We start from the raw sequence: 16,346 nt of genomic DNA on the forward strand, positions 1-16,346 counted from the left end.
CTCTTCAAACTTTAATCTAAATACCATAGGGGGTTTATTTATTTATTTTTAAAATGAAAGATGAATCAAAGATTAATTATCTGAATGGGTGTTCTTTCTGTCTCTGAAAGATGCCTGAAGGTAAAATATTTTAGCTGCTCCTCCAAGTTGTTTATCTTGCAATTTTTAACAACAGTGGATTTCTCTGTTTTCCTAGGGCATGTAACTCCAGCTATACATAAATATAATAAAATTACTACAATAGACAAGCTGAAGAGATGTACAAGTTTGAAGGAACAGTGTTTTTAATTGACTTGCCTTGTGTCTTTCTAGCCCTGAAAATAGAAAATGTCAATTGGCACCCCAAACTGAATAAAGCTGCACACCACACCTCTGATTACAGCAGCACAGAAGCAATCTTGAGGAGAGGACAGGCCTTCAACATCACTCTAAACCTCCAAACAACAGCGCAGGCTTGGGACAACCTCAGCTTTATTGCAAGCACAGGTAATTTCCCCATGGCACAGCACTCACCTTGCATCCAAGTCACTTCAGCTCCGAAACACCAGTGCCTGGCAGCTCCACATGGTCCATTCTTGAATTGTTAAGCTTTTTCCTGTATCATTCAGGATTCATTGTCCTTTTAGGCTTAGGAACTCCTATTTTAAAGTTCAATCTGTACCTTAATGCAATAGACAGTCAAGGTAGTGATTAACAGAAAGGTGCAGACCATCCTCATTCTAAAAACAAGCCTGCATCTCTGGTCCTAAGGACCTACCTGCTACACTGCAAGTTATCTTCATTCCATAGTCCCTGAATATTTTGAAACTCTACCTCACAGAACATCATCCCCCATATATCTCCTCTCCTGACTCTCTATTTCACCTGTTTAAACTCCCCTTGATTAACTCCATGTGTTCCCTATTGCTAGGACAGTCTACACGACCCCATTCATGAGACTCTTACCTGCATCTTCCCAAAAGGCTTCTCCAAAGAATTCTCTAGGCAGCTACTAACTCCTAATGAAACATGTATTAAAATGTGTGGCCCATCCTCCCTACGTATTTTTGAACTGCCAGGGCTTGCCTCCTCACTTGTCTAGAGTGATTACGGGCACACTTGCTGGGCCACGCACGTAATACAGAGGGCTGCACCGTACGATTCTATGGACTGGAGCACAGCTAGTTTATGTTGAACAAGCATTTGATCTGATAAACCACAATCTTTCAATGAAGTCATTAAAAAAATGTGGAATTGAGATCATCACTGACCCCACGTTTGTCACCCCCAGCTGTCACTCAGAATTGCTGTCCCTGTTCCCTCTGGCAGGACCATCTCCAACAGAGTCTCAGCAGACCAAGGTCGTATTTAACCTTTCTGAGGAGAGTGCCAGTGGCTGGAGCGCCGTGCTGGAGCCCAGTGAGCCTGGCTGCATGAACCTCGCAATATCCAGCCCAGCCAATGCTGTCATTGGACGATACAAACTCAAACTCCAAATTGTTTCGGGGAACAAGGTCTCTTCAACGCTCCTGGGCCAGTTTGTGCTACTTTTCAATCCCTGGTGTCCAAGTATGTTTTGATGTATCAAATAACTCTTTGTTTCAGACAGGAAATCTGGGTGTCACAGTACCTGACAGTCACAGCTATAAACAGATATTTTTTGTGCTTAACATCAAGGACCAAGTTTTTGCCCCTTCTTCAGTGCTGCTGTACATCAAAGATCCAGCCTCTTGCTTGTACAATAAGAAATAGGAGGCAGGAAATATTCCAAATACTTATTCTGTAACTTTTTTCCCTCAGATACTTGCATTCAGTTGTAAACCAAGCAATACCTACCAATAAGACACATACTGAGATTAGCGAAAGGACAGGAGCAGGAGCATAGTCCGTTCCCCTCAAAGGGACTTTGTGTTTATTTTATTCCCTCTCTAAATGATCACAGACGTATAGCAGGGAGCCCTAAGCCTGGATTCATAGGCAGCCTGAGCTGTTCCCTAGAACTCCCCTCGAAGTGAGATTTTCAATTACAGCAAAACAACGTTCCTTTAAGCCAGCATGTCTCACTCTGCTTGTAGATGATGATGTCTTTATGGCTAACGCAAAGGAGCGACAGGAGTACGTCCTGAATGACAGTGGAATCATATTTCAGGGACTGGAAAAATATATTCAACAAGAAGCTTGGAACTACGGACAGGTAAACAACATCACCTATTTCAGAACTTGAAAGTAAGAATACTGGGTAAATAGGCTCTGGAGGGAAGGGAATCATTATCTCATAGTATAAGAGTTCAAGTATTCCTCTCTCACCTGTGATTTTCTTGCAGATACATGTCTCACATCAATACATTACCACAGCATCAGGGCCATTTCCCCTGTCTGGCACTTGCTAATACAGAAATAAAAGAAACAAAGCACAGTTTTAGTTTTCTTTTGCCTATTACACAAACTGGCAAAATTCGGCTTGTTTCTCGACCGTTGTAAGGGGCAAAGGAAGCTATTCCAGTATTAACCTCTAGGTATTGCGAGGCTACTACAGCTAAATATTAACACAGTTGGTTAAGTAATGGGGCAGAAGACACTAAAAGAATATCCCACTCAACTGAAACAACTCAGGTTGGAATTTTTGAAAATCAGGTTTGGCATTCTATGCAGAACTACTACGAATACCATCATAACTACAGCCCCTCTGCAGCCACACGACTATCCTGCAACTTGTTGGGCCAGTCAAAGCCATTCCTGACCACTTCCTGCCTTACAGCTGCATCAGCAGTGCCACAGACGGCATTTCTATTAACCCTCTGGATCACTGTGGCTACTTTTACACTAACAAATGAAACAAGGCCAGATCTGCTTTCTGTCCCAGAGGTCAAGGAGCATCCCTGCCTGACCACATCCATACACAGCATAGCACTTTGGCATTCTCTGGGCCCAACACAGTGTCTCTGTGACCCTAATCCACAATCATTATTTTTGTGGGTTTCTTTCAGTTCAGATTATCTGACATAAGGCGAAGGCAGCCCACCAGTGAAGTTTTCGTAACAGAAGGGCACCCACAGGGGCATGGCAGGATGTGGGAGGGTGCAAAGCCTGCTGAACCAGACCTCGAGTGGTCTTGTCCCTTCCACCAGGCCATGTAATGTCTCCATAAATGCTGGTAGCTATGGCCCCAAACCATGCCCATAAACATGCTGTCCTTAAAATACTATGGAGAGTCAGCAGCCTACTGCATATGCCTTCTTTTTGGCCCTATGTTCTTCAACGGTATAGAAGACGCCTATATTACCAACATGATCCTATTGTGCTAGAAGAAAGGAAGTAGGGGGGAGTTTATCCTTGGGTTTATTTATTAAATTATCCTTTAACATATTGCTTGTTTTGATTTCAGTTTGAAGAGGATATTCTTGATATCTCTCTGGCTATACTGGATCGAAGCCTGAACCACCGCCAAGATCCAGCTCTTGATGTATCCAACCGAAACAATCCTGTCTATGTGAGCAGGGTTATCAGTGCTATGGTAAATTGATCAATTAGTTACAGCTGTACAATGAGCCTACTAACAAAACCCCCAGTACTTTATTGTGATACCTCGATGTTGCGTAGGTGTAGCTAACTAAGGTAAAATTGAGAATTAATCTCAAAGGAAAACACACGAAAAATTTAATTTATATTCTTCCCAAAATCTTGATTATAACTGAAGGAATGTTCCCAAGAACTTTTGGGGAGCAATGAATCTCAGATGTATTTTCCTAACAGATTTTCAGTCCATTAGATCTTTTCACTAATTTGGAAAGCTTGTGTCCATTCTGAAATCATTTGCTAAGTTTTTCAAACACCAAGAGAAGCATGAAATATTTTGGAAGACCAGTGCTGGTATAGCTCCATTTAATGTGTGTAGTTAGTATTCTTCACTTAAGGGGGATTCGTTCAGTGGGGCCTGCATGCATTCCCTTCAACAAATAGTTACATCGTCTCACACCCCACCATCCTCACAAACACCTAAATGCACAACTGGGCAACTGAAAAGTTTTCCATTTTATGAATAATACATGCTTTACCACATCCCTTATCTGAGATTCCTCCTTTGTAGCTGTGATCCTTTTCACCATTTTAGACAGCACTCACTTTAGACAGTATCAGCTTCAACCTGAAGTAAATAACTCAGATGTACAAAATTACTAAACGTATAAATAATTAAGAAAAAGAAATTATGAAAAAAGAACTAATTTATGTACAACCATACATGACACAGGCCTCTAAAACAGATGTGCACAAATACATGCAAGCACATCCAACAAGTTTGAGCAAGCTATATGTACTATATGCACATTTGCAACAAATGCACATTCAGAGAAAATACATACTTGTTAAGGGTTCCATAGAAATCACTTGAGAACGTGAACCAATACTGAATACACAGCGTAACAGTATCATGACATACAAGGAGGTGAAATCAGTCAATGAAACAAAATTTAAATAGGCTGGCAGTCAGTATGTTTGGGAACATCTGTACTGAAAAGCAAGGCAGTTTTGAATCATCAGACTCTACAACCTGATCTTGCACTTGTTGATCCAGCTCTTGCACTTGAGTAGTCAAAATTCTATCTAAGGTGCAAATACTATGTCCCACCACTCAGCCAATGAGAACAGTGGTACAAACAGGGTCGTTTCTGCCTATTTTCTGCTCTCCCTTTCTCTGTAAAAATTTCACTTCTCTCATGAGAAAGTCTCTTTCAGGTTAACAGCAATGATGAAAAAGGAGTAGTGGAAGGGAAGTGGAATGGAAAGTACCGCTCAGGAACCAACCCCTTGCAGTGGAGTGGAAGCGTGACCATCCTTCGAAAGTGGTACAGGGGGAGATACAAACCAGTCCGGTATGGCCAGTGCTGGGTCTTTGCAGGAGTCATGTGCACAGGTACACATGAAGGGATGAAGAATGCTATCAGAAAGGAAGCTTACTAGAATTTCTTTGGGTTTAACTCTTAGATGTTATTGTTGAAGCTGTTTCAGCTTTGACAGAGAGAGTGAAGAATCTACACTCTCCATGCATGAAGATTTTCTTCTATTTTAAACAGCCATAGGTTGCAACATTGCATCCCAGTTTGTGAGTCATCAAACAAAATGCAAAGGCAGTTTTCCAGGCTGGGCTCGTGAAAAGAGCAAGCTTTCCTGTTTCAAAGCTAGGATTCAAAGAAAACCAGTGGTCTTGTAAGTCTCCTCACAATGCCACTTTTCCACTGTTTTATCTTGTCTACTGTTGACACAAAACCAAATTACAATTCTGAGGACCTGTAAGGGGAGCTGCAAGTCAGGAAAAGCATTTCATCCTAGCAGTTTACATTCAGAGCTGCTCTGAGAGACAAGAGTCACTTTGGGGAAAATACAAAGGAAAAATAATGCAATCGAGAGGTGTGTCTGAGAGGAAGAGGAAAAAGAAGCACGTAACAGAGAAACAAACATAGGGAGAAAATGGGAGAGAGAACAGGATGAAGAATGAAAGATTAAAATAAATAGATGAATCTAACTAATCGTTAAAAGAACACGGCAGCTAAGAGTGTCGTGTGAGTGGAACTGTTTTCTAAGCAATTGTGCACAAGGACTGTGACTTGCGTCGTATCTCAGAGGAAAGTTTCTGAGGGTTTGTTTCCCCACTGAAAACATATACACTAGCCTGCTTTGCCAAGAAAAACAAAAAATACTTTCTAAATATCTGTAAAATAGGTTTACAGCACTTTAATGGTATTCTGTATTGCAGTTCTGAGATCCTTGGGAATACCTACTCGTGTTATTACAAACTTCAACTCTGCCCATGACAGGAATATAAATCTGAGTATTGATAAGTACATTGACATTTCTGGAAAGACTCTGCACTTCACTGAAGACAGTGTGTGGTAAACATTTTTTTCTTAATATCTCTTCCATTATATTCTCCTCTAATTAAAAGATCATGCTCCTGAAATGTAATCCCAGCCCCATGCTCCTGGCGATATAAAACCCCATACCAAAGAATCAACAGAGCAGGCTGTTGCAATATGGAGTCAGTTTCATCATTCTGAAGAATTAACAGAGGAGATACTTTTTACCACTGCTATTCAACATATAATTTGAAAATACAATTGTTAATTTCGTCTCTACTGTATGAAAGTTTACGTTTTTCCAAAAAAGTTTAAAGTGTGATTAACCTCTTGCCCCAAAATTGTATCAGCTTGTCCCTTGATGCCTAGAGCAGAAGCCCAGAAGTTTTAGACCCAGCTTCTGTGCTACGCGCTGTTGATTGTCTCAGTCTTTCATGATTACCTTTATAGATCCCCTGCACAATACTGAAAGGTTAGTAAAGTAAAGATAGTAAGTTTAATGCAGCTGAAAAAAAATCCATTCCACCCCTTAGGAAGAACATGCTGTTTCTCTCACCTCAGAGAAGCTGTTAAAAATGTGCTTTTGACAAACAATTGCACACTGCCCGCACATGTGTGTTGTACTGCATGCATCAGTGTTCCAGCCACCAAACACCCTACCATGTGGACTGAATGGGACAAGGGTGACACGAAGTAGTGATGCCAAAACGGCACACAGTAACTGCTCAGAGACCAATTTTGTCTTTAAGCAGCAAAGGTAATTATTTCATGCAACATTGGGGAGCTAGCCAGTTCGCACCGTACAAACTAGCTCCAAAGTTTTCAGTGAAAAATCAGGTAATTTATACTGTTTACGTGAGAGGTTGCAGCATCTTTACATACATATTCATTTGATTTCAACATCTAATCATCATATTCATAACAGGTGGGGTTCAGCCGGAGCTTGAGGTGGAGTCTTCTAGAATCATCTTTTGGGGGGGATTTTTGGGTGGCCGTTCCATTCTTTGGCCTCACTCTTGGGGGTCACTCGATCTTCTTCCTTGCTTAAACTTTTCAGCTTTCTTTGTTCAGTGATCTCCTGACTCATGGTCTCCTGATCTCCTTCAGGTGCCCACCTTATATTTTCTAATTATTCAGAGTACATTCCTTTACTTTTACATTGTCAGTGGAATGGAACAGGCCATGCCAGTCTCTATCTTATCTCAACACAAGCAGAGCATCACCCAGAGCATTGTACCAAACTCATCCTGACTAATCTTTTTAAGACCTTGCTCTGTTTCATTAGAAAGCAACTGTGAATTAAATACCAACAGATAGCACTACATGCACAGGAGACCTCGGACTGTACAGTATGTTGTTTTGGAATACTTGACTCTGCAATAAATTTATCTTCCTTCTAACATCGTTTTTTTCATAAGATCTCAACACTTCTCAGACATCTGAACATTAAAAGCTGGCAAAGAAGGGGAAAGAGGTACTCAGGAAAGGAGTCAGCAGCTGGTCTCTCCACAGTTTTCATTCACTCAACTAGCGTTATTTCTTGCATTGCACCAGAAATGTATCAAATCTTTCAATATAAAATTAACTGTATGAATCAGGGATTCCCTATTCTGCCTCTCTTACAGGAATTTCCATGTCTGGAATGAAAGCTGGTTCATTAGAAGAGATCTTGGCTCTTTTTATGATGGATGGCAGGTTCTGGATGCAACGCCCCAGGAAACAAGTAAAGGTAACACTGTTGTAAATATAAAAAGCTGTAGGCACTGTTATTCCTAAAGATTGTTACTGAAATTGCGGGACAACCTTCTTCTATCTACTCCCAGCAGATGTAGCATTGATTCAGGTGCACATGAAAAGCAATACCCACATCAGTCTCCAGTAGGCTGCTTTTCTGCCAGCCTCAGGATTGCCTACCAGCATGTAAATTCTTACTTTTTCTGATCCTCTACCTCCAGAAATATAGCACATCTTAAGTTCACTTATCTCACCCTTGCTTGTCTTAGCTCCTAACGTTACACAGATTCATAAATCATCGAATCAGAGAATCATTTAGGTTGGAAAAGATCTTTGAGAACATCAAGTTGAATGATTAACCCAGGACTGCCAAGTCCACCACCGAACCATGTCCCTAAGTGCCGCATCTATGTGTTTTTTAAATACTCCTAGGGGTGGTGATCCCACCACGTCCCTGGGCAGTCCTTTCCAATGCTTGACCACCCTTCAGTGAAGAAATTTTCCTAATATCCAATATAAACCTCCCCCGGAGTAACTTGAGGCCATTTCCTCTTGTCCTGTTGCTTGTTACTTGGGAGAAGAGACCGACACCCCCTGCTTACAGCCCCTGTCAGGTTGTTCTAGAGATCAGTAAGGTGCCCCCTGAGCCTCCTCCTCTCTGGACTAAAGACCGCTAGTGCCCTCAGCTGCTCCCCATCAGACTTGTGCTCCAGCCCCATTGCCTGGCTCTGGACACACTCCAGCACCTCTGCATCCCTCTTGCAGTGAGGGGTTTGAAACTGAACCCAGGATTCGAGGTGTGGCCTCACCAGTGCCAAGTAACGGGGGACAATCACTGCCCTGGTCCCACTGGCCACACTGTTTTGGATACAAGCCAGGATGCTGTTGGCCTTCTTGGCCACCTGGGCACACTTCCAGCTCATGTCCAGCTGACTGTCTAGCAGCACCCCCAGTCCTTTCCTGCTGGGCAGCTTCCCAGCCACTCCTCCCCAAGCCTGCAGTGCTGCGTGGGGTTGTTGTGCCCCAAACGAAGGACCCAGGATCAAGCCTTGTTGAACTTCATACAACTGGCCTTGGCCTGTTGGTCCAGCCTGTCCAGATCTCTCTGCAGAGCCTTCCTGCCCTCAGAAAGATCGACACTCCCCCCAACCTGGTGTCGCCTGCTGCTGAGGGTGCACTCGATCCCCTCATCCAGATAGTCAATAAAAACATTAAACAGGGCTGGCCTCAGCACTGAGCCCTGGGGAACACCACCTGTGACCGGCCACCAGTGGGATGTGACTCCATTCCCCACCATGCTTTGGGCCCGGCCGTCCAGCCAGCTTTTAACCCAGTGTAGAGCACACCCATCCCAGCCATGAGCAGCCCGTGTCTCCAGGAGATGCTGTGGGAGATGGTGTCAAAGGCTTTACTAAGGCCCAGGTAGACAACATCCACAGCCTTTCCCTCATCCACTAGGCAGGTCACCTTGACACAGAAGGAGATCAGGTTTGTCAGGCAGGACCTGCCTTTCATAAACCCATACTGGCTGGGCCTGATCCCCTGGCTGTCCTTTACATGCCATGTGATGGTGCTCAGGATGATCTGCTCAATAACATTCCCTGGCACTGAGGTCAGGTTAAGAGGCCTGTAGTTCCCCAGATCCTCCTCCCTTTGCTTCTTGTAGATGGATAACCCCCAGTCTTCTGGGACCTCCCCAGTTAGCCAGGACTTGATAAATTATGGAGAGCAGCTTGGCGAGCTCCTCCGCCAACTCCCTCAGTACCTCGGGTGGATCCCATCCAGTCCCATAGATGTCTCAGTGGAGCAGCAGGTCACTGACCGTTTCCTCCTGGACTGTGAGGACTTTATTCTGCTGCTCCTCATCCCTGTCTTCGAGCTCAGGGGCTGGGTACCGAGAGAGAAGCTGGCCTTACTATTAAACATGGAGGCAAAGAAAGCATGAAGTACCTCAGCCTTCTCCTCGTCCTTTGTGCCAGTGTTCCCCCCCGCCCCATCCAATAAAGGATGAAGATTATCCTTGGCCCTCCTTCTGTTTATGATGCATTTCTACAAACATTTTTTGTTCTCTCTTACTGCAGTGGCCAACCTGAGTTCCAGCTGGGCTTCCACCTCTCTAATCTTCGCCCTGCACAGCCTCGTGACTTCTTTATAGTCCCCCAGAGTTGCCTGTCCCTTCTTCCAAAGGTGGTAAATGCTTGGTTTTGCCCCGAGTTCCAGCCAAAGCTCTCTGTTCAGCCAGGCAACACTGACACAACTTCCTTGATCTAGTTTGATGACCTCCGTCAAAAAAATCCTTTATCTGGCAATTTAAAACCCATCAAACTCCAGATAAACTGCTTCTCATTCCTCACTACTAAGTTTATCAGAATTAGCTTCCTGGCTCTTCTCAATGTACATACAGCATTGATGACTCACATCTCCTAAGTCTGATTGTACTTCTGACTTGACCCCCACCATCTCCTCTCACTAGTCAGCTTAGCATACAGCCTTGCAAGCTCTGGAGGGTTAGAACATTTCACAGAGCACACATCATAATAAGCGCTAGCTCTCCCTACACCTTAGTAGCCTTACAACCTCCCGTCTGCTCCTGCCTTTTGATAGAAAATGCTCGTGGATTCTCTGGACATGCTGTTACCATAATGCACTGATATAGAAACAACACACTTTATCCAAACACGTCTTCGGAGTGACTACCTCTCCCTCTTGCTGTCAGCATGAGGATTTGCATTCTTTCGCAACAGGTGGTCATTTAACTTCTCCCTTTCTCTAATATAGGCATATATCAGTGTGGCCCTGCCTCCACCAAAGCCATTAAGGAAGGGGATGTGAACCTGGATTATGACAGCTCATTTGTGTTTGCAGCAGTGAATGCTGACTATGTTACTTGGATTCACTATAGCAACAAAAGAAAAGAGAGAATTTATTCTGATACTAGGAAGATTGGAAAATTTATCAGCACCAAAGCAGTGGGCTCCAATTCCCGTGTGGATGTCACTGCTAATTACAAATATCCAGAAGGTAAATTCTTTATTACAGTTGTCTCGGCACTGATGGTCAGAAGTGAAAAGAATTTAGGCCTTTGTTGGATCAAGCACTGAGTTAACTTCTTTACTTCTGGAGCAAAGTAATTGTGAATTTTCAAAGTTTTAGGACTCATCATCAGCTGATAGTGATTCAATAAGGCCTTTGCGGCCCCTGATGAAATACTAATGCATTCAACACAAAGTCAAAGATACTTGTAAATTGCAAAATATTCTGTCCCAGCTGTTCTGGTCAGCTGCTAAGAATATTTCTCTTACAATGTGCAGCATAAGCCATTCTGGAGAGTTGTTTGGTGAGGGTTTCTGCAAATGGATTTTATCGCCCTTCATAATTTCAGAGGAGATGGCAATTGCCCCAGCTTATGCAGAACTGAGCTCTCCCAGCAGTTATCTTTCCTCTGCTCACAATTTCTAAGCGGCACCCATGAACAGGCAGCTAAAGCTGACAGGCAGGTTTTACTTTCCAGCCTTCATGGCCATGTATATTCATTTGCTTTTCTGCCATAATTAGCATTTAGGTTAGACCTCACTTTCTCCTCACGTGTATCTTTGCCCTCCTCAACTCTCCTAAACTGTATTTACTGAGAGCATTTACAGCTCCACTGCACTATAACCAGCATGCATGAGACCTCTGACTGTGTTATCTTTCAAAGCAGGATCCCTGAAAGAAAGGCAGGTGTATAAAAAAGCACTGAAGCTGCTTGGTGTGAGAAGCACTGGAAAAAAGGCCAAAATGAGAAGATCTAGAAGACGACCTTCAGTAGCACGGAGGCAAAATACGACACAGCCTGCACAAAAACCCAGCATCTCAGGGAAGGTGATCCTTGATGCATCTCCTGTAATTGGCCAGGATATCCTCCTCACCTTTGCACTCAGGAACTTGCTCTCCGATTTCAAGACCATAAAGGTTAAACTGAGGGCTTCAGCCATTCTCTACACAAGAAAACCAAAAGCAGAGATTTTGCACTTGTCTAGGTCTATTAAACTTGGATCCAAAGAAGGTAATTTTAATTTTAATACAGTTTAGGACAAGACGTAGCTTTGGTTTGTGGCCAAATCACATAGAAATAATGAATGGCTCAAGAAATGCATGACCTGCAAACAGTTGGGTTGGGGGTTAAGGCTATTCAGGGGAATAGAGACAGATATATATTTGCCCTGCCTTAAGCATTTGTTTTTGGGCACTGTCAGAAAGGATACTGAGCTGGGTGACCTTTTGTCTGACACAGCACAGCCACTGTTAGTTCTACATTATGACATTTTTTGCTAAAAAAGAACAACTAAGAGACATACACCAGAGACGACTCAGCTACCAGCTCCCCATAAGCAAAGAATAAAGACAGATTACATGGGGAAACATAAGCCTATGTCTTTTGCAGCAGTAGGACAGCACCTACAGACTGCAGTAAGAGCTACGCTACATGCAGGTAGTGGCCTCTGCCCTGCTTTTGTAGGGACAGTGCTGAAAAATGAGACGTGCAGCACAAATGAATGTAACTACCCTCTCAAGCTAATACACAACACATCAGTACTCCTTCCACCATTCCAGCGGTAGATGATCATTTTTTCTCAGTGTACTGAGATCCATTGCCTTCCTCACTGGCACAAAGACCCTGACCATGCACCCGTTTAAAGGTAGAGGCTGAACAGCTGCATCAGCAAGGGCACTTAAACCAACCCACCTTTCCAATTCTGCCTTCTTTGTGAGCATTAAATGCCCAGCTTCAGATAAATGAAAAACACACTAGCAGGGGTTGCCACACTTATCCACCCTCAGAACTGTTTCAGCTGCCAAACTGCCCGATCGTTTAGTGTTTGATGTGTATGTAAGCAGAAGCCACCTATGAGCATCATTCCTGTCTGTTGGCTGTTAACACCCACAAATGGACAGCCCCAGGGTGATAGCATCCTTGCTCCTTAAAATACAGATACAGATAGGTGGTACTTAGACACAGAAAGAAGAACATGGGGAAATTATGTTTCCATTTCCATTCCAGTGAAAGAGATTCCATTCAAGATCTCCTATTCCCAGTACAAAAACTCTCTGACGGATGACAGGAAGATCCTAGTGACTGCTGTCTGTGAAACCAAACAGGGAGCCTCACTTCTAGTAGAGCAGGATATTGTACTTCAGGATCCTTTTCTCACCATCAAGGTAAAAACTAGTCCCCTTTGTGTCCATAGAGAGGCATGTTCAGAAGAAGAAACTGGAATCCTTATTCCATCTGCTTGTCATGGGAAGGAGTGTGGGAAGTGAAATCATGCCTGAGGGTGATTTGATCTTGCTGCTCTAGTAATAGGTCATACGACAGAAGTTAAATGAAATACACTAAGGAAAAGCAAACCTTTCCAAGGCACAGCTGTGCTATGGTATTCTTGCCGGTGCTTGCTGACATGGCACTGATGAAGTTCTCAGTGTTACGAGGGTTACAAGGTAAGATTATATCTCCAGAGAGACACAGAGAGAGATCTAGTCCATATGTAGGCCTCCACTTTTGTCAGGGAAGCCTGACCATTCTCTTCCAGTTTATTTAGGAAGCCCGATTTTTACCAAAGACATCTTCACTGATTAGCTGGTAATGCCTGGGGCTGTGAGGCTCATTATAACTAATACCCAAGGAAGTTGTTCCACCTTATCAGGGAAAGTGGCATTTTTCACCTTGTAACATCTCACATGATTAATAAATAAGAACTGGAGGCTTTTTTTTCATTAAGACTGACTGCTGGCAAATGCTGTACAATGGGTAAAAAGCCATTCTTAGTCTACCGGGAAGACCACACACTGTGTGTGCCCAGGGACAATCCTGGGTTTGCATGGCCCATCACATCCACATCAACTAGTTTAACTTGTTTTGGACAGTTCAGCCCATTCACATGCTGTATCAGACATGGGATCAAATGCTATCTGCCTACTGCGCTGTAAACAGCATGCAGGGAGCGCGGTAATTTGCAGCCTTTCAGAGCCTCCAGGCTAGGTAAGCTATCCCAAACCACACTTACACTGTCAGTAGCACACAGGAAAAGCAAGGTTATACACAGGAATAAAGAGTTTGGATTTTTGTAGGTCTGGTGATTTCTGAATACCAAGTTACAGTGAGACTTTGTAAAAAGCCTTCTGTGCTGTATCACGCAAATAAGAAAGTCACTTACATAGGGCAGGCACCTGAATTAAATTACTTCAATTCAGTGACTAAGTTTCAAGAACAGCTTATATTTCTGTTGATTGAACTTCTGTATAAACATACAGCCAATAATAGAGAAATGTAATTGGGGTGCTGGAGTTCTCCATTATGTTAACTAATATTACATTATCTACAAGGATAACCAAATATGCCAATTCCACTTTACCTCTGCCAAAATAGGGTAATGAATATCTTTATTTGCCACTTGGCTTTCTTTTTTTTTCTTTTTTCTTTTTTTTCCTGAGACACCACAATTTACCTCCATCTCACACCTCCAATGTTTTCTAATCTTAAACCTTTCATTTGGCCTAACTTAAGCTAATTTGACTTAAACTGCTTTAAAGTAGTTAGCCATGTATGTCAAGTTAACGCTTTCCTTCTGTTCTCACTCTGGTAAGTATCATATACTGTGTTATATATAATACCATATACTGACCTAGTTAAAAAGTTAGGACTAAACGGTAGATACTGCAGTATTTTACTCCTTCTCAGCCACACTGGATGGCTGATTCAAGCCTGAACTCTGATGCCCAAAAACATGTACATGTATCAATTTCTGGCTCTTTCCATCCAGGAAATCCTAAGAGGGTAAGTGGTTTGCAATGGGAATGTAAAACCATGAGAAAGAAGTGAGACTAATGACACGGCTGAGCAAAATGTTTTCTCTCTGTAGGTCCTTGGTCCAACAGTAGTACACAAGGCTGTTGATGTGCAGGTTACATTCACCAACCCACTGTCTGAAGTGGTGACAGACTGTGTGCTGAGAGCAGAGGGTAGTGGCCTGATCAAAGAGCAACTCAGAATCAAGTATGTAAATGCTATCTGGCTAATAAGTCAATTCACTTTGGTGGGAAATCTGGAATAAAAGTGGGGGTTTTTAAAAAGATTGTCAACCTCATTACTTTTGTTTGCACCAACCTTGGACAAAATACCATCATGTTAGTACTCTCCACATACTAGCTGGGAGTTTTTTATACCTCGTTTGCCAGGCTTTGAATTACAGAATGCTCCAGGAGTGGAGAGGTGGTCCGTTTTTAATGACAGAGTGTAACTCAGAGTTCTGTAGTTAGTGGCTGAATTATGTGAAGGGCAAAAATGTAAAACCTTGAAGGATAAGACAGAAAGTGATGGTAACTTCCTCCCTTCAGATAATAAATTACTGAAGAGCCAGGACATATACTGTAATGAAATGTTTTAAAAACGTGTCCACTGATACCATACCAGTAAGAATTGTTCTCCCATCTCCTCCATGGTTATTATTCTAAAAACATTTTTAAAGTCTCCAAACTATTTATGCTGGAGGAGTTAGCACTAAGAAACTGTGAGAGGACAACAAAAAAAAACATAGCAAAAGATGACTAATGATGTGAAACACTAAGGTTTTACTTACATTGAATACAAAATTCAGGTCTAGATCCTGACCTTGCACTTTTAACTTGCTTTACCAGCATCAATATTGCTCAGCTTCAGTACCTCCTTAGAGCAGAGGCCTTTTTCCCTTACTGTTTCCTGCTGCTACTATCACTCTCCTTGTGTTGGAAAGGCAAGAGTAATTTCTAACTATGGACATAAAATCAACCATTAATTGTATTAACCACACAGAAATACAGCATGAGCATATATAGATTACTATAAAGGTTGTGAGCGTTGAGGGTAATACATACAGTTGTATTGAGCTCTTCTAAAGATAACCTTTCTGATTATTCCTCAGGCACTCAATACGTTTTGCCCTCATGATACAAACCCTAATTCTCTATCACAGGTTGAGAACTGCAACTATTCTCCCACATTCATTACAGCTTGATTAGTTCTTCAGGGATAGTGCTGTGGGGGTGTGAACATGGAAGGTTATGCCCACCTGTGCCGGGAGCATACAAACACAGCAGCCACTTACTCCGACTCTTCCTATACTGTCTTAGATTTGAGGACTCTGAAGAATATGTCACACAAATTTTTCAGCTTCTTGAACTTACAAATGTATTGTCTCTTTTAGCGTGGCAAGAATGGCCCCCATGGAGAGCTCAACAGTTCAATTTGAAATCATTCCCTACAAAAGTGGCACCAGGCAGCTTCAGGTGGACTTGGTTTGCATCCATTTTTCAGATATTAAGGGATTTGTGATGCTTGATGTGGCTCCTGTGCAATGATATAACCTGTACATCCATTCAGTTTTGTCTGTTTATGAGGTTGGTGCAGTGTTCGTACATTATTATGACTGGGACCACAGAAATGCAGACTACTCAGCCAAAGTAAAGTGATGTCATATGAATAGAAATTAATAAAAAGGTACTATATACTATACTGTAAAGACAGCGTCATCTTCTTCATTCCCTAACATGGTTTATGGACCTTCACGAATAGAATTACTAGTGGAAATGATTATATAATTTCACTTGAAGGAGAGGATCAAGTGTGATGGTTTTCCACATTAGAGCCTGTAGCCATGACAGCAGCTAAATTTCCAAGGAACATCATTAAAAAACACTGGTTTCATAAGCTTTATCATATTTATATCTTTATCATAATTATATGATTATAATTTAATTATATTCACC

General features: G+C 42.5%; 1 protein-coding gene across 1 annotated transcript; it reads left to right on the forward strand.

The window, feature by feature from the left end:
- Positions 1–257: 257 nt before the first annotated feature.
- LOC121094699 (protein-glutamine gamma-glutamyltransferase 6-like) lies at positions 258–16,237 on the forward strand. Its single transcript, XM_040608670.1, has 12 exons — positions 258–486; positions 1,309–1,548; positions 2,055–2,173; positions 3,365–3,493; positions 4,714–4,891; positions 5,732–5,867; positions 7,457–7,560; positions 10,344–10,586; positions 11,266–11,610; positions 12,607–12,764; positions 14,465–14,598; positions 15,785–16,237. The coding sequence occupies exons 1-12, from the start codon at positions 258–260 to the stop codon at positions 15,936–15,938; spliced, it is 2,169 nt and encodes a 722-aa protein (XP_040464604.1). The 3' UTR covers positions 15,939–16,237.
- The last annotated feature ends 109 nt before the right edge of the window (positions 16,238–16,346 follow it).

The sequence above is a fragment of the Falco naumanni genome, chromosome 10, assembly GCF_017639655.2.
Source record: "Falco naumanni isolate bFalNau1 chromosome 10, bFalNau1.pat, whole genome shotgun sequence".
NCBI lineage: Eukaryota > Metazoa > Chordata > Aves > Falconiformes > Falconidae > Falco > Falco naumanni.